Raw genomic sequence first — 19058 nt, 5'->3', positions numbered from 1 at the left:
ATTGTGATTTCAGATGGCACCCAGCTGCAGCTTGGACTGGCCAATAGAGCTTTATGGGGTCCAAAGCCTTGCCACTATTGGTGCTGCTGGCTGGGACTTGTTTGGCACCCTGGATCTCTTGGCCCCCTAGGCGACTGCCCACTTTGCCTCTTCATGGAAATGGCCCTGCCTTAGCCATGGCTGTTTCCAATATCCTTTTCACTATATCTAGGGTGACTGCTTTCCATCTGCCAAACTGGTCCGGGGAGGAATGCAGACCAGATAATGACAATCCCTGACCAGCGGTGATTGATCTCTCTGAGGCCTGCTATGGCTGGATAATGAGAGCCTTGCTTTTCAACAGCGGAAGGTCATTGGCCTCGAAATGACCCATCAGCTTCTGTGATTGAGATTCAGGACAGATAAAAGGACTTCTTCACACAGCACATAAACTATGGAATTCGCTACCACATGATATAGTGATGGCCACCAGTTTGGATGGCTTTAAAAGGGGGCTAGACAAATTCCTGGGGGAAAAAGCTATCAATGGCCACTAGTCCTGATGGCTATGTGCTACCTCCAGTACCAGAGGCAGTGAGCCTATGCACACCAGTTGCTGGGGAACATGGGTGGGAGGGTGCTGTTGCACTTGTGCCCTGCTTGTGGGTTCCTGGTCGAGAGCTAGTTGGCCACTGTGTGAACAGAATGCTGGACTAGATGGACCCTTGCTCTGATCCAGCAGGGCTCTTCTTACGTTCTTATGAGGGCCGGACCTCTCCTCGAAGGTGGCCTGGAGCAGCCTCTGATGATGCATTCCCCATCTGCCTATCCCAGCAATATAGAACTAAAAATGTGCGGGCAGCCAAATTGCACCCCACTGGGTCTGCAGGCCAGAGGGCATCAGTGGGTGTGGCCACACCCACTCATGCCATTGCTCTGCCTTCTTTGCCTTTCTCTATGCCTTGGCTAGTGCTGGCAGGAGCAGCTACCCCTCCCAGTGCCAGCCGAGCCTTGAGTTAGTGTGCGCCGCGCAAAGCCACCCACATGCATTCAACCACGAGCCTGTGCCTGCTGTCAGAAGTGTTACAGCTCAGAAATGGGTTTACTATCTCAGCTGCTCCCAACGCATGAAAGCTAAAACCTTTTAAAGCTAAGCATGCGGTTATTGAAAGAAGCAAGGCAGTAAACAAAGGAGAAGAAAACTGACTGAAAGAAAAGAACGCATCTCAAGAGTCCAGAAATATTAAAATCGAATTTATTATAAACTTTGGCTTACAACTAAAACAGTCATGGAGTGTGACAAGAATTCTTGCTGGTTACAGCTTTGGATCACTAAACATGACCTGCTTAAAAGGTCCAAACATAGTTTACGATTTCCAGTGCCAAAATCACTGTTCAGACCATTTCTAGTGCTTTCTTCTTGATGTATTTACTTTGTTAAACCCGCAAATACCCCTAGCACAAACCAAATTCTCACACCAGACATTTAAAAAGCTCCCTTGGCGGCATATAGAAGTACACAGAAATAGGCACAGGCACAAATGGGTTTGTGTTGGGGTGAGCTATTTTTCCCGTTTTAGCTCCTATACAGACACACATACCTGACCCTCACTCAGAAGTCTCCTTGAGTTAGGCTATCCAGTCTTGGCCTTGCTTTTCAAGTGCCTGCATGATTATCTGATCAAGTGTTTGTTTGGAGCTTTATTTTGACTTTTTTAAAGTGTGCCCCCGCCCCCCTGTTGAAATCTGCTCTGAGGCAGAGATGTGGCTTTGTAAATGACACAAGGGCTAGCCAGTCAGCGCTGTGCACGGCCCTGTTGCCAGACAAGGGGGAAGTTGCTTCGTTGTTGACAAAGGGTGCTGCAAATCAACACTGTGCAAATCTGGCTTCTGCTGAAAGAGAAAACCGATCACCCCTGAGCAGAAGACAGGCAAGGCGTACAACTATCAGAAATTAAGTGAGTGCATTTCCACTGCAGGCAAAATGACATTATATACATCTGTTCTGCACTCTTTGAGACTCTCTTGAACTCTTTGCGCCATGCATGAACACTATTAACAGAGGATAGATACAGAATAGATCATAAATGTATGTTCTCACCAATATAAGTTCTATGTAGGTATTTCAGATTTAACCTTGTTTGAAAATCTCAAATGAGTCTAGGATATTTCACAATTAAGATGCCACAGCCAATTACCTGTAGTATGACCCACTTCTATTGGAGTGTGCATAAAGAGTGCCTGCAACTCAAGCACGCCTTAGACAAATTCAGGGAAGATGCACACGAACCACTGACGTGCATCTCTTTAGTAATACGCAGTTACATTTGTTTCTCTGCCCCCTGTAAGCAGCAGACAATGAAATGGAGCAGAGAAGCAGTGACATCACAGCATATGTATTTTTCAGTTTCATGTTGCCCGAGAGACATGGGAGAGGAATAAGTTCAGTGACAATGATAATACGTAATTTTGCCTTCAGTCACTGGCTCAAGATCTGTCAATGAAGAGCTCTTGAACAGATCTCTTTAATGTTTATTTTATATGCCTCCACCTATTCTCAACTTATTTGCACATCATCTCAAATATTACAAAAACACCCTAAGTGTCCAGTGATCTCCTTCCAAAAAGAAACCAACCCCCTGGAACATCTCATTGCTTGAAGAAGCGTGGCAAGCATAACAGTATAATGTGGTTGATTATTGCAAGCACCCCCACCCTTGCATACAGGAAAGGCAGGGTATGAGTTATGCAATGAATAATGTTTTGCTGCAGGAATTCACCACTGCTGAACAGACTACTGCTCAATTTAAAAGTGATGTGACTCTTCAGTAATGGGAATGGAAAGAAACGCTTTGGCTGCAAGTTTGATTCTCTCCTCCGCACATAGTCCCCGCTTTGGATCATAGCCATTAAATCTGCTGGTTGAGAACATTGACTATAAATCTTTAAACATTTTTAACATTAGCAAAACTGGAATTACTGCAGGCTTTGTATTGAAAAGCTTTACTTGTTATTAAGTTTTCGAACTGCTGTCTTAGTAACTGTTTTAGCAGATGACAAGGAATACAAGATAACCTCTGGCAGTGCCAGAAAGTGTGCATGTATATCCAAAAATGTAAGAGAACTTCACACCCAGAGGTTTCTAGCTCAGATTCTGTGGGCCACTGAACCTAGGCGCACAAACCTAGGCAGATGTAAGCCCACTGGATTCAACAGGATCACGGGTGACTCTGTGTTAGATTCTGCTGTTAGTATACCAAACTTTCTCAAATATATAGCAATGCTATATGACTCACAGGTCATTTTTCCAAGTGTAAATCTAAGAAGGTATTCCATGGAATACCAACTTTCTCTCCCTACCCCCTTCTATAAGAGTTTATGCCAGCCTTCCCGAACTTGGTGCCCTCCAGATGTGTTGGACTACAACTCCCATCAGCCTTGACCATTAGGCCATGCTGGCTGAGGACATAATCTAGCATAACCAGTGGGCACCAGGTTCAGGAAGGCTGATTTATACAATTAGCTTAAAAAAGGAACCTTCCTACACTTGACAAGACCGCACAAATATATTATTAAAACACTGGGAGACACCATCCAATACTGTTTCTTCAGGGTGTGCTAGTTGCCTCCTTTAGAGTGGAGGTTATGAAATCTGAACTTACAGGGCTTGAACCCAGAAATGGCAACATGAAAGCTGGAAGGATATACACTGGATGGAACCATTTATTATTAAGTTCAAGTGATAGGTGGACTGCACTAGAAACTGATGCAGCATAAACATCTATAATACCCTCAAAAAGAACACTGTGGTTAAATGGTATCTGTTCTTGTGTTTTGTTAATGGAGAGAAGCAGAAAGTGATCTAACTCCCCATATCACTAACCATAATTCTGATGGGATAATCAAGGGTGCAATGTAAGCAGAAGTATCTCACTCTTCGAGGAAAAACAGTTGGTGATTTCATAAGAAGAGTGTATTTACAGGTGAGCTATTACTGCACACACGTACGTGTGTTTGCTTCGCAAAATAATTATGGATTGTGGAAATGTCTCTTTTGGAAAAAACACACACCACTACCCTGATCTTTGCATGTGCAGAATAATGTTTATGCACACATGAAGCCTGTAACTACTAATACATGCAAAAGGATTGAATTTACCTTCTTAAAAAGTGGTCGAATACCACTGTTCTAGGGTAGGGCTGCCAATATCTAGGTACCCAACATTCCATTTTTAGGGCGAGGAAGATTATTATTTCAAATTTCCAGTGTAAGATTTTCAAATGGATGTTGTATGAATATGTACACTACAGATACTACGACTAATATGTATGGAACCCTGCTTGAAAATCCACAATTGGACAATGCCTTTAGTAGGTCTAACCAAAATACCAGAAAAAATTGTGCAACCTTTGGAGTTCTCTAGAACTCTTCATCAGTGTAATGAAGTGAAATTGTGATCTCCTGATCCCTACTTATGTTGCTGCAGGGCTCCTGTGCACTTCATTAAACTGGTGAAGAGTTCTGGAGAACTTGAAACCTTGCAAGGTCTTTGTTGGCATTTTGTTTTTTAATTCTTAAATATTTACTTGTTGTCCAACGATTTCTAGGTGGCTTACAATACGTACGATATCAATGTTTTAAAGTGACAGTAATAAAGGTATTGCCCAACTATCTTTGTTTTTAATACTTAGAAATTATTTAAAACTTTAGCAAGTGTCAATTCTACATCAGAAAAAAATTACATTATATTTGTACGTATGAATGATGCTGCCCCCCCAACTGCACCCCGAGTGACAGTCTGATGAAAAGACCTCAAACCTCCAGTAGCACAAACTCCTGCAAAAGTGACCACTACTGAGCAGCAAACATTCAGAAGGCACTTTAAATGCTCCCCCCCCCGCCGCCCCCCCAAGAAAATATAAATGCTGTCTTTCTCTTTTTAACAGTTCTGCTTTTTAAGATGTGGGAGCAGGGATCTGTCAAAACAGATTAAATATATGCCTCCAACAGTGACTTCAGTATCCCAATTTAAAACTGGAACAAATTTGCTATGACACACACACACAATGTTCTGCACTTTGAAGACTATGGCAAATCACAAAAATGCAACTCAGTTATGGGTTTGTTTTCTAATGTGTATCCGCTTTGATGTGGGAAAGCGTAGGCTGTGTTTTGAATGTTGCTTACCTGGAAAGCAAGTCCTATTGAAACAAACAGGTGGCCACTGAAAAGACTTGCTAGTTCTGGTTCTCAGCTGCTTCAGCCCTTTGCAATCATGCATGTGCTGCCACCTACTGGATCCAGCTGTCTGTATGCCACTAAAAAAAAAGACTATATTGTTCTTTGAGCATTTGCAGTGGTATTCTAAATGCCCAAACCTGCATATATCAGCTTATGCACACAGCTGGCTCAACACAGGCTAAAGACGCAGAGAGCCAACACAGGCAAGGCTTTTCCCCTTAGCCACCATGCACTGAAATCATCATGCACACTTATGACGATTTGAGTGCTCTTCCAAACAGCTTAGAGATCAGTACAGAAGTTAACATTCTATAGCACAGGTGGGCTGAACTTCTCCAAATGTATACTTTAGTTTATGCAGTGGATCCTGGATAAAATTCACTAACTACAATATCGAGGTAAAACAGTTGTTCAGACCATTCTCCCTCTTCCCATAGGAAGGAGAGAGAAAGAGAGCGTTCTGTAATATAGAGTAGTCTGTCCACCTGCAGTTTTACAACTGGAGACAGGCTTGCTTTTCAGCAGAAGAGAGAGACTGTGAGGACCGAAGGAAAAAAGCCCTTATGGTTCTCCCACTACTGACCAAGTCTTAAGTCCATAATCAGAAAAATAAAAGCCGCCTTGGTATGCAGTTAGCATGGAGTCCACAGTGGTTGCTAGAGTCTATCCCTCCATTACAAATGGACACTGGATGATTGAGAGCACGTTCTGTAGCATTCATGGGGATAATCCGTGTGTCCATGAATCCCGATGCATTTCTTTTTCTTCTTGAGGAAGATGACCTAATATTTTCATCGCCATCACTGCAGAACGCTTTGAATTCATTCCATGACTCAGAGTTCATCCTGATTGTTATGGAGAGTTGGGTTATGGGGGGAGACAAGAGATAAAAATAGATAAAACACAGTAAAATAATGAGAAATGCTGATTTCATGTTCTTGTGAAGGATGGGTTTGCAAACACTAGATTCATTTACTTGCACTGCTATGAAAAATGCCAGTTATACTATGTCTAATATAAAGGAAATCGTACTTTCTGAGCTGTTCTTTACCATGTACAACAAAAGTTAAAAAATTACACCATTCACTAGTTGTCTAGTACAGGTTGGATCCAAAGGTTCCCTTCCTCTTTTGGTTCCAACCATATGATACTGGGTGCTTCCGGACAAGGCTTTTATCATGCCATCCCCCTGCCTCATTCACGGAATTTAACAGGACATCATCGTCTTCAGTTTGAACCCATCCCGTGTTTCCCCACTGCTTTTTCTGTCTTTTCTCTTACCACAGAAAATCTATTAAAGAGAAAAGGCCGGAAGAACTGACTTTGGATTGTTAGTGCTAGGGGCCCTCCCATCTGGAGCACCCACTGTCTCCCTGCTCCCTCAAGATGTTGTGGCTTGATACTACTTTGCCAGTCACAGCATGGAAGGTATGAGAGTAGCCCGCAATGATCCTGTACAGTAGACCAATATCAGAATTTAGCCATGCAGTAGTTCCGCAGTTCAACGGATTCCTTCTCAACTGCATTACATACTTCAGAAGGAGCTTTTTGAGGGCACAGTGGGCTACAGTAGGTAGCAGGATTGGAAAAAATTAGGCACCCTGACTTGCACAAATGGGAATCCACCACTGGCTAGATGGAAGCTAGCACAAAGACCACTGGCTATAATCACAGACACAAACACCACAGGATAAAGATGTTAAAGTATCTGTGTAAATGGACCTCACAACAAATTGCCCACCTTGTTTCTGGAAGATATTTTTCTCTTGTTTTTTATGTCTTCTACTTTCTCCATCAGTAGTTCAGCTATGGCTTTCGCATCGTGGCTGTCTATCTGTTCCCCAAATGCATTTTTCTTTAAATATAGAGAAAAAGAGAGTTATCATCTCTGATCAAACACATTTAAGTGTTTGAAGAAAAATGGAATTGCCACCACTGGGATGAAATAATTGCCATTCAGAGGGGAAGTTACAAGGTTTAACACCAAGTGATCAGATACCTTAAAGGTCATCTTAATGAAAAGTACTTGTTAGTTTTTCTGTAGTATTAAGTCAACCCTATTTTTATCTTGTTATTAGGATTAGATACCAAAATTTGATACTGCATAGTGCAGCTATAGTAATTAGCTGATATGCCCAAGGACCTTCCCAAGTGCCATGTCAGCATGCTGAAGTTGGCCTATCTGAGGTATGATTGAGGCCTATCTGTAGATTGTGGATTCCTGCCCTTTGGCAGAATAAAGGGACATATCTGGGAAAGGAACACCTTAGCATGGTCCCAAGTTGCAGAGTGGTCAGTAGGCAGAAGGAAGTTCCTCCCTTTCCTGGTCTGCAACACTACCAGACAGACAGTCTATAGCCACTGAGTCGTGTTATGCATGTGCTCAAAGAACATTTCAGCTAGTTTACTCTAAAAAAAAAAAAAAAAAAAAGGAAAGCTTTTTTTGGGAAGAAGCGGTACTCATTTGCATTACTGAACACTAAAATAAAATGACACAGTTGTTGAAAACAGTATTTAATGTTTCACTCTCTCATTATAGCCTACCTATTAATTAGGAAGAAGCCTTACACTGAACTAGACCATCTGTCCATCTAGCTCAGTACTATCTACCCTGACTGGCAATGGAAACAGAAGTCTCTCTCAGCCCCCGCTGGAGACGCCGGGGATTGAACCTGGGACCTTCCGCATGCAAAACAGGAGCTCTACCAAGGGAGATATGCCCCTTCCTCATAATTGACAGTATGCAGATTTGGGTATTGTTGGGGTTTTTTTTACCTTTGTTCCTTGATAAAGATAAAATTTAACTGTTGGATATGCTCTGATGCCAGCAGATTGACAAGTTTGAGCATAAGCTTGGCAGTCAACTTTTCCAGCTTTCACTTTTCCTTTAACAGTCTTTAAAAGAGGGATGGGGCGGGGGGGGGGGGAGAGAGAGAGAGAGAGAGAGAGAGGCATTAAAGTCCATTGCTCAAGAAGGGTCCATGTCTACTTCTCTGGACAAATGGCTTGCTGGTGCTAGAAAAAAAAATACAATTACCTTAGCAAGGATCTCAAATTCTGGAGCAAAATTTTGGCAAGGGCCACACCAAGGAGCATAAAAGTCGATGACCCAGTGTTCTTTCCCATTAAGAACTTTGTCAGTGAAGCTCTGGGGTGTCAGATCCAAGGACACCTGAGGTAAATATCTTTATCAAAAAGAAAAAGGATCTTAGGATTTTAATTAAACAGCTTCTAAATATTAGTGATACATCAACAACAGTGACCACTTCCATGTATATGTGGTCAAGAGCAGTTCTCACTCTTGAAGAAACTCAGATTTTTTAGGGTTTAGGACCCTTAAGGGCACAATCCTATGGACTGTGCCCTTGCTGCTCGCAAACCCCCAAACTTAGAGGCTTCTGAGATTTCTATACCTGGCCAGGCTGAAGGTAGCAGGATGGGAGGAGCAGTGGAGGCAATCTTTGCCTCCCCGTTCTCCAATTTCCTATATTTTTGCTAATGCAAAAATCCAGCAAGGGCACTTCGGAGGGAGAAGGAAGGAGGCTGAAGGGGGAAGGAAGGAGGCTGGAGGAGGTTCATGATAAATAATCTCCTCATCTCCCACCAGAATGCCCCCTTTCCCCGCTTCTCCAAGATTGATTTTCCTACCTCGGAGAGGCTGCCACCATGGTTCTCTTCACACCGGCTGTGAGGGTCAGATCTCTGACTCTCCCTTTGAAGGCTGGAGTGCTCTCTCCAACCCTGGAAGGGGTTTTCTGAGCCATCCTATCATCCCTAGGGTGCTTGCCCAGGGACCATAGGATTGCTTTCTCCAAATATCAGTTTTGAACTTCTATTTTTCCCAGTATCAAGGATGAGGACAGGACATACTGAAATTTCAAAAACACCATATTTTTGATATGGGTTTCAGGAAAAAAAAACAACTTGACTTCATCAGGAAGTCAGGAATTCCCTCAAATTACTTTTACCAAGGCCTGTAGCTGTAAAACTTTGAATTTGAGGCACTTAAAATGGAGAGGTGAATCCTTCACACATCAGCAAACCAAAATGCTTAAACAAACAAACAAACAAACAAACAAACATTGCATATAGTGATATTACTTTCACGAGAAAGAACTGAGACTGGCCAGAATTTCTCCTGTGTGCTGATGTGTTTGTTACATACTTGTCTGGTACGATGTGTGAATGGCTCCTACGCAAGTCATTGCCCCAAAATATACATCTATAATTTCTAACAAATAACACTATTTGACTAAATGGTGAGCAAATCTTGATGTAATAACTCACCCTAGCGCCCATCGTCTCAGTGAATAGGCATCTCTGTGCCAGCCATTGTAGCTACTGTTAGAAGATATAAAAGCAAAGAGTAAAATATACTGAAAGAGGCAACTTTTGAGATGAGATGCACAAATGGTGTTGACTTTCTTTTCACTGAATTCACAGTGTTGTGGATTTCCCTCAGGAAAGATCACGATCTAGAGCTGGATACTGGATTCCTATCACAGTACCTGCTGATGGATCTTCCCTGAGAAATATTCACACAGACTTTCAATTTTAGCATTTTCCACATGCTTTCCTCTGTAGGAGTAATTTTGAAACATGCCATGTGAAAGGAAATGACACACTGCAACCCAAAGAAAGTAACATCATGGGCCCAGAGATTATGGTGGGCAACTCTTGTTTTGGATGAAAATGACAAGAACATAAAAGGAGCTGGGCTGCGTTAGATCTACGCTCCCCCAATAACTAAACAGATGTCTTTGGAAGCCAACAATCCGCCACAGCAACCTGTAATTCAGCGGCATATTGCCTCTATACCTGGAGTTCCATATAGCCACCGTACCTAATGGCCACTAATATACTTATCCAACACAAATTTATCTAACCCCCTTTTAAAACACCGTAAGCTAGTTGCCATCAATATATGTTATGGCAGCAAATTTCACAAATAAATAGTTTCACGCAATAGAATTGTCATTAAGTTAGCAGACACAGTGTTATAAGTAGTCTACCAGATGTGAAGAGGCAACACAGCGCCTGCCTACTGCTCAAGGAAGAGTGGGGGAGAGAGGGGCCGCAGCTCAGTGGCAGAGCACCTGCTTGGCGTGCAGACGGTCCCAGGTTCGATCCCCGGCATCTCCAGGTAGGGCTAGGAAGGAATCCTGCCTGAAACCCCGGAGAGCCGCTGCCAGTCAGTGTCGACAATACCGGGATAGATGGACCCAGGGTCTGACTCACTATAAGGCTGAAATATACCTCAATATACCACGCAACATGCTCCAACAGGGCTGATTTGCTGATTTATATTTATTTGCTAATTTAGTTAATTCTGATGGTCAAATCCAGAACACTAATAATGACTTCCTATTCTAATAATGAAAATAAATCAAGTAATATGCTTGCTTTTCAGTAAGAATTTAAAAACAGTGTGATCCAATCACCACAAATCCAGTGAGATGACAGGGTTTAGCCTGCATCACTGAATGGCCATCTGTAAACTGCGGTTACTGTCTCTGACTGGACTATTTAAAGCTTGCTTTCCCAGAGCTTCAATGGAATGTAAGTCTTTCAACACAATACTGTTACAAGCCAAGAATACAATCCAAGCAGTTGCGTTACTCACTAATATTGATAGGATGAAACTGATTTTTGCGGGAAGAGTCTTATTTCTGGATAGCCTTGAATGTTCTCTTGGTGACACAGAGAGAAATATTTTTGACAGTCCACGCTGCCAACCGCAATCAGACTATTCACCAACTGGAACAAAGGAATAATTTATTCAGTTTGAGTTGCAAAAACGCCTGCAACTAAAATTCAAAGATTTAAAAAAACCTTTCAGATTTTCCTCTTTTAATAGCCTGTCATCCTAATAAAGACATCAGTGTCTGCTCAGACTGGCTCACACATCTCTCAAGTGCACCCACTTCTGTTTTAAATCAGTGAAGAGAGCAGATCTGTGCACATAAGGAATGCACACATCTATCTGCTTCCTCCATACAAATGCATGCAGGTTCCATTGATCGCAAAGGCTTCTCCTTGTAGCGTCACTGAAATCTGAGCTCCAACATCCTATACAGATAACTGATGCGTGTGTGTTGAATGTGTAAACCAGGGTTGGGTGACCTTTTTTTTTTCTGTCAAGGGCCATATTCCTCTGTTGGGGGCCACATGCCAGTGGTGGGCAGGCCAGAGCAAAAGTGGGCATGACCACCCCATTCCTTCTCCCTTCCCAGCTTCCTTCTTTCCTCCCTCTCGCTTGTCTACTCCCCAACTGAGCAAGCTGCCAGGAAGGGACATAGCATTCTTGCCCGAGGTCTGAACTCATCACTTGCAGAGGGCTTTTGAAATTGGGCCAAGAGCCACATTTTAGTCTTAGGGCCACAGGCTGCCCACCCCTGGAATAAAAAAAAGTTCTAAGGTCTCATAATGAAAACCAAAGACTTTAGCAACTAATAAATCAGATGAGCATGAGACTTTCCTTGAAATAGATCCCCCGCACCAACAGATAGTGCTTATGCCTTTGGATTGTACACAATGATGCCTAAGAAAGTGGATTTATCTGTTTTTAAAATGTCTAAAATAACTTATTCTCACTCCAGACTTGACACAATTCATAATCAATAATAAAGTCATGCAAGATTCAAAGATGTCTACTTGAAATTTAAACAGACCATGGTGATGAAACAGAAGCAAAACCCAAATGATTTCTACATTTTTAAAACAAATTCAGAATAATAAGACTGCCATGAGTTCTGCCTGTTTCCAGCACATTTTTAAATCTGTTACAGTATCTACTTCAAGTTAGTTAATACAACAATTTTATTAAGGATGCTATGTTAATCTGCCAGGTTCCATTTCCAGTGGTGTAGTTCCCCTAGTGCAGGCAAGTAACCCAGACCCTCCACGTGTCAGATTCTATTTAATGTAATATCCAGTGCGAAAAAAATGTACTGGTGGTCTGATGTGCAAACTCTTGTGCATATTGCTTAGAGAGAAAAAAAATCCAGATGTAGTTGGATGCATGTTTTGTTCTGCAAAGAATCATCCTAAGTCCCTTCATTATGAAATTGACATGGATCATTATTACTGTTGTTAGTTTCACCTTTAAGTGAAGACACTGACTTGCTACTGAGGTGGGGAGAAAGCTTGTCACTTTGGGCACATGCCTTTCAATGTGTCTTTGCATTTCATGTAAACAGCATCAGCTGAGTGGGCTGCTAATTACTGGGATCACAGCAGATGTGGAGGGGGAATTTTACCATATCCTCCCCTGTTTGGGTCCCAGTTGTGGGTAAAATCAGTCCTCAGAAGCAACTATTTGCTGTTGGTTGTGGTGGTGGTGGTGGAAGAAATCCCTTGGTACCAATGGGGGATTTTCTCCCAATGCTTCAGATGAACAATTTTCTTCAGGATTGAAGCAGGGGAGGAAAGGGTTAAATTCCCCCTCCACACATGCAGAAACCTGCAGGTTAAATGCAGATACATTCAGTGTCATGTCTAGTTTGGCCCTTTCAGTACTTTGCAGCTTTTGTATGGGGGCTAGAGAGCTTTGGCTATTGGCCGGTATAGAATTGTAATAAAAAAATAAAAAAATGTACAATTAGAGTTGAACTTTCCAGGATTGGTGGCTGGATACACAAGCTACTGTGTAAGCAAGGGGAGAAAGAACATCCCCCGCCCCCCGCTTTTTCAGAAGAAAAATGTACGCACACACAAAAGTTGTTCAGAAAAGTTGTTCAGATACACTCTGGGGGGTTTCCATGGATGTCTGACATCATAGGATGGTATTAGAGAAAGCTCTGCACAAATAAAGGCGTGAGTTCTAAACATTGCCAAGTTCTATATTGTATATGGATATAAAATATATTTGGTTTTACCCTGGCCATCCTCTTCCATTCCGGCATTAAAGCTTGGCACGGACCGCACCACGGAGCATAGAAATCAACCACCCAGATTTCATTATCCTTCCTTCTCTTCACTAGCTCACTGAAGGTCTCGGGTGTCAGAGAAACTACCGACGGGTTCATAAGATCCTAAGGCACAGAATGGAGAAGAAATAACTTAATTGCTTTCAAATCTATAATCTTGTTTGAACATTAAAAAAAGGATGAACGAAGTTGCATAAAGTGTCAAATGCATAATCATGTGCAATTTGCTGATGGTACTTTATAAAAGTTGGTTGTGGCAGCACTGGAAAACAAATAAGCTGCAAAGACTTAGAGAATGGTTTGTAAAATTATGGGATGTGTCTATTTTGAACAAACTGACTTGTGCTATTTGAGCCAGCTGGGGAAAATGTACTTGTACTAGGTTTGAACAAGATTACAAATGGTTAAAGCAATTCTGGAACGATAAGTTTATCACCCTTTCTTTTTGTGTATCATAATACAGGTGGTAAACAGAAGACAACAATGTAAAGATTGTTATTTATAATGGAGAAAAGCAAATTATAAGTGTTTGTGTTATAATATACATATTTATTTCATTGTAATAATTTGTTATCCTTAAATTAATGAAGTGGAGATTCATTGGCTGTATACATCTATTTTGTGTGGTTTTAATTTAATTTACAAAATATAAAACAAAATAATATTAGGCAGAATGGACTACTAGAATACAGTCCAAAACACATTACATCTGTTTCAATTAAATGTATATAAACACATACACGATCACAGCTAAACATGTCATCATCTTTTATTTAAGACAGTCAGGGGATAGTATGGGGTTGTTGTTGTTCAGTCGTGTCTGACTCTTCGTGACCCCATGGACCATAGCACGCCAGGCCTTCCTGTCCTGCACTCTCTCCCGGAGTGTGCTCAAGTCCATATTCATTGCATCGGTGATGCTTTCTAGCCATCTCATCCTCTGCCGTCCCCTTCTCCTTTTGCCTTCAATTTTTCCTAGCATCAGGGTCTTTTCCAGAGAGTTTTCTCTTCGCATTAGGTGGCCAAAATATTGGAGCTTCAGCTCCAGTATCTGTCCTTCCAATGAGCACTCAGGGTTGATTTCCTTTAGGATGGACTGATTTGACCTCCTTGCAGTCCAGGGGACTCGTAAGAGTCTTCTCCAGCACCACAGTTCGAAAGCATCAATTCTTTGGCGCTCAGCCTTCCTTATAGTCCAGCTCTCACAGCCATACGTTACTACTGGGAGAACCATAGCTTTGATTAGACAGACCTTTGTCGGCAAGGTGATATCTCTATTTCTTACTGTGCTGTCTAGGTGTGCCATCGCTTTCCTCCCAAGGAGCAAGCGTCTTTTAATTTAATGGCTACGGTCACCGTCTGCGGTGATCTTGGAGCCCAAGAAAATAAAATCTGTCACTGCTTCCATTTCTTCCCCTTCTATATGCCAGGAAGTGATGGGGCCAGATGCCATGATCTTCGTTTTTTTAATGTTGAGTTTCAAACCAGCTTTTGCACTCTCCACGTTCACCCTCAACAAGAGGCTCTTTAGATCCTCTTTGCTTTCTGCCATTAGGGTGGTATTGTCTGCATATCTGAGGTTGTTGATAATTCTCCCGGCAATCTTACTTCTGACCTGTGATTCATCCAACCCGGAGTTTCTCATGATGTACTCTGCATATAAATTAAATAAGCAGGGCGACAATATACAGCCTTGTCGTACTCCTTTCCCAATTTTGAACTAATCGGTTGTTCCATGTCCGGTTCTTACTGTTGCTTCTTGACCCTCGTACAGGTTTCTCAGGAGACAGGTAAGGTGGTCTGGTACTCCCATCTCTTTAAGGATTTGCCAGAGTTTGTTGTGATCCACACAATCAAAGGCTTTAGCGTAGTCAATGAAGCAGAAATAGACATTTTTCTGGAATTCTCTTGCACAAAACGTTCCCTTGAGATCTCCGATTTTCTTGAAGAGATCTCTAGTCTTTCCCATTCTATTGTTTTCTTCGATTTCTTTGCATTGTTCATTTAAGAAGGCCTTCTTGTCTCTCCTTGCTATTCTCTGGAACTCTGCATTCAGTTGGGTATATCTTCCCCTTTCTCCCTTGCTTTTCGCTTCCCTTGTTTCCTCAGCTACTTGTAAAGCCTCATCAGACAGCCACTTTGCTTTCTTGCATTTCTTTTTCTTTGGGATGGATTGAGTTGCTGCCTCCTGAACAATGTTACGGACCTCTGTCCATAGTTCCTCAGGCACTCTGTCTATCAGGTCTGATCCCTTAAATCTTTTCCTCACCTCCACTGTATATTCATAAGGGATATGATTTAGGTCATACCTGAATGGTTTAGTGGTTTTCCCGACGTTCTTCAATTTAAGCCGAAGTTTTGCAACAAGAAGCTCATGATCTGAGCCACAGTCAGCTCCAGGTCTTGTTTTTACTGACTGTATAGAGCTTCTCCATCTTTGGCTGCAAAGGACATAATCAATCTGATTTCGATACTGACCATCTGGTGATGTCCACGTGTAGAGTCGCCTCTTGTGCTGTTGGAAAAGAGTGTTTGCTATGATCATTGTGTTCTCTTGGCAAAACTCTATTAGCCTTTGTCCTGCTTCATTTTGTACACCAAGGCCATGCTTGCCTGTTATCCCGGTGATTTCTTGACTTCCTACTTTAGCATTCCAATCCCCTATGATGAAGAGGACATCTTTTTTTGGTGTTAGTTCTAGAAGGTGTTGTAGGTCTTCATAGAACCAATCAACCTCAGCTTCTTCAGCATCAGTGGTTGGGGCATAGACTTGAATTACTGTGATATTGAATGGTTTGCCTTGGATTCGTACTAAGATCATTCTGTCATTTTTGAGATTGTACCCCAGTACTGCTTTTCCCATCCTTTTGTTGACTATGAGTGCTACTCCATTTCTTCTAAGGGATTCTTGCCCACAGGAGTAGATATAATGGTCACCTGAATTAAATTTGCCCACGCTTGTCCATTTTAGTTCGCTGATTCCCAAGATGTCTATGTTCAATCTTGCCATCTCATTTTTGACCACCTCCAGCTTACCTTGATTCATTGATCTGACATTCCAGGTTCCTAAACAATATTGTTCTTTACAGCATCGGATTTTCTTTTCACCACCAGACACATCCACAGCTGAGTGTCCTTTCGGCTTTGGCCCAACCGCTTCACTCTTTCTGGCGCTACTTGGAAATACCCTCTGCTCTTCCCCAGTAGTATATTGGACACCTTCCGACCTGAGGGGCTCTTCTTCCAGCATCATATCTTTTAGCCTTGTGATACTGTCAAGGGCTCCTTGGAGGGCTCTCTCAGTCTAATCCAGTAGCCAAGTCCAGACACAGACAAAGGGATTCTTTTCAAAGCTTTATTCTTCTTCTACAACTTAACAACTCTACAGGTAGCAACTAGAACTGAGAAGCAGCATCCCTATGCCCTAAGTTGGAACAGTTGGTCCCCGTTTGAAAGGCAATTACTGGCAGACCCCTGAATATAAGGACTAGGGAGAATCCCTCTCCTTTTCCCTTGGATCCTCTGGATGCAACCGTTCTTTGAGCGCCAAACGGGTGCTACGCCTCCTTTCCGCGCTCTCCATTTGGTGCCGCTCTCTGCGTCTGCGCCGCGCATCCAACCAGTCTGCTATCGGTGCTGGGTCACTCCCTGGACTACTTTCTAATCTAGGAATGTTGGTGGGAGGAATCTCTGTCAGCTGCGGGTCCTGGGAAAAAGGGGCGCGCTCCTCTCCCAGGAGCGACTGCTCTTCCTCCGAATCAGAACTACTCTGGGATTCTATGGGCTCAGTGTCCACCCTGACAGATACGTTCCATGGGGTTTTCTTGGCAAGAATACTGGAATGGGTTGCCATTTCCTTCTCCAGTGGACCACATTTTGTCAGAACTCTCCGCCATGACCTGTCCATCTTGGGTGGCCCTGCACGGCATAGCTTATGGCTTCACTGAGTTACGCAAGCCCCTTCGCCACAACAAGGCAGTGATCCGTGAAGGGGATAGAATGGGGTAGCTTTCCACAAACTTCATTTTGAACTCACTCCTAAATAACATCCCGAGTCGGGCAACAGAGAGTTTGCAAAATTATACAACATCTGGTACAATTACCTCGATAAACTCCAAGATCTGCTCAGCAGATTGATGTCCTTCATATTCATGAGTGTTAGACTGGTTGAAAACCACCGTTGTTGGGTAAGCTCTAACGTTGTGCTATGGAATATTAAAATGAAAACATCTTCAGAAATAGCAGAGACCTGTTTTCAAGCTTCTGCAGATTTCTGCCATTTTAGCCAGTACTCTGGGCACAGGTAGCTCTTAGTTTTGAAAACTAGAAAGGAACTTCTATCATCACAATAATTCAGGAGCGGGGAAGTTAAATACAGAGAAAGCCCAAGAAACATTTCAGTGCAACATTAAAAAATGTGCTAATTCATTTTAACAAGAGCTTAACAGTGCAAGGAATATATGTGTACTCAGAAGTAAGCCCCACTGAATTCAATGAGATTCTCTCCAATGGGATTCACTTTCCTTCCGCACGTGGCACCCACTGCTTGCGCAATGGGGATTTCGTGCTTCCTTTAGGAAGGCCCGAAATGGATTAGGACAGTTTGGGGGGCTCCCTTATGCAAGCTCTGCTGACCTGCCCCATTCCAGAAATGACAATTTCCACTTGTTTCCAGTTCCTAGAGGAAGCGCTAAATCCCCGTTGCGTGAGTGGTGGGTGCTGCTTGTGGAATGGAATTGACAGTGCCCCCGTTTGCACAATGGCTCGCTTGGCTACTGCCCAGAGATTAGTTTTAATTCTTATGAAGTGCCTTCAGCTTCTTTCGGAGAGATGGAATGTGAATTAAGTATATGAGGAATCCTTTGAGCTTATTAAGCCTCAAATTCAACTGAGTTTTCAGGTTTTTATTAAAACACACAGAGCCAGACTTGCAGGTTTGTACACAGAATCTGCCATCTGGAAATCTAGCTCCTTTCATACAGTGTGTCCTTTTATACATGCCCACTAGTAACTCATCATTCTTTAAATTAGTTCAAATTCTGTCCCTATTTCCTATGCACTTTATTAACTTTTATTTGCAAGACTCCAAGTTCATGAAGTTTTAATCCTGCAAGATCATAGAAGGATCTAGTACAGCCTTCCCCAACCTGGTGTCCTCAAGATGTGTTGGACTAAAACTCCCTGGCTGGGGATGACTAGAGTTGTAGTCCAATATATCTGGAAAGCACCAGGTTGGGGAAGGCTGATCTATCATGTAACAGGCAGCAGAGGGTAACTGAAGCAAAAGTTAACTTGATTTATACGTGTGCAAGATGACACACAAATCTGGGTTTTTACATGAATAAGGTCTGTACAGTATCTATAATACGAAGATACTGTTTTTCAAGGACAGTTAAACTGGAACAAAGATATATGCATAAGGAAAAAATAGTTATACTTGCAGTTTACCATGTTGCAAATCCCTTCATGAACTGTGCAATCTAATGTACCGACTTTCAGTTGGCCATACAATTGCTTTGATGCTTTCCTTAGTTCTGGCAATAAAGCTCGGCAGGGAGGACACCACTAACAAAAAAGAGATAAACAAATATAAATATCTCACCAAATGTCAGGGGGCCACCACTTTTGGCTGGGCTTGCTGGCCAAGCCAAAAACTGTAGTCACCAGACCCCTATTCCCATATCCCTTGGGAAAGTCAGGCGGGTGGGAGGGAGAGGAGGGCGCACACCCTGTTTGGGCTCTGCTGCTGAAAGGAACCTGTGCAGTAGTTTTAGGCAGCAGCACCCACTGCTTGCTCCCTCCCCTGCATCTTTCCTGCAGTGCTGGCTCCAGGTTTTCGGGAGCCATGGGCAAGATGCTCTCAGTAGGTCCCTCTCCTGAGTGGGTTCACCTCCTCCTCAGTTCCATCC

The 19058-nt window shown here is 42.7% G+C and overlaps 1 protein-coding gene across 3 annotated transcripts in view; it reads right to left on the bottom strand.

The window, feature by feature from the left end:
• Positions 1-1213: 1213 nt before the first annotated feature.
• DNAJC10 (DnaJ heat shock protein family (Hsp40) member C10) overlaps positions 1214-19058 on the bottom strand; it is a 39763-nt gene continuing 21918 nt past the window's right edge. For 2 of the 3 annotated variants that reach the window (XM_084815280.1, XM_084815272.1), the window contains exons 15-22: positions 18598-18714; positions 17253-17354; positions 13099-13254; positions 10845-10978; positions 9509-9562; positions 8259-8406; positions 7997-8116; positions 6897-7076 (exon numbers count right to left, since the gene is read on the bottom strand). In XM_084815280.1, the coding sequence (XP_084671406.1) occupies positions 6945-7076; positions 7997-8116; positions 8259-8406; positions 9509-9562; positions 10845-10978; positions 13099-13254; positions 17253-17354; positions 18598-18714 (963 nt within the window). In that variant the 3' untranslated portion in view covers positions 6897-6944. Of the gene's footprint in view, positions 6067-6896; positions 7077-7996; positions 8117-8258; positions 8407-9508; positions 9563-10844; positions 10979-13098; positions 13255-17252; positions 17355-18597; positions 18715-19058 lie in introns of those variants that run through there. The other variant, XM_084815289.1, reaches the window with a different exon arrangement.

The sequence above is a fragment of the Heloderma suspectum genome, chromosome 1, assembly GCF_057233095.1.
Source record: "Heloderma suspectum isolate Gila_16-S chromosome 1, 16-S_ref, whole genome shotgun sequence".
NCBI lineage: Eukaryota > Metazoa > Chordata > Lepidosauria > Squamata > Helodermatidae > Heloderma > Heloderma suspectum.
Note: the sequence above shows the minus strand (reverse complement) of the source record. Positions and strands in the feature narration are given on the sequence as shown.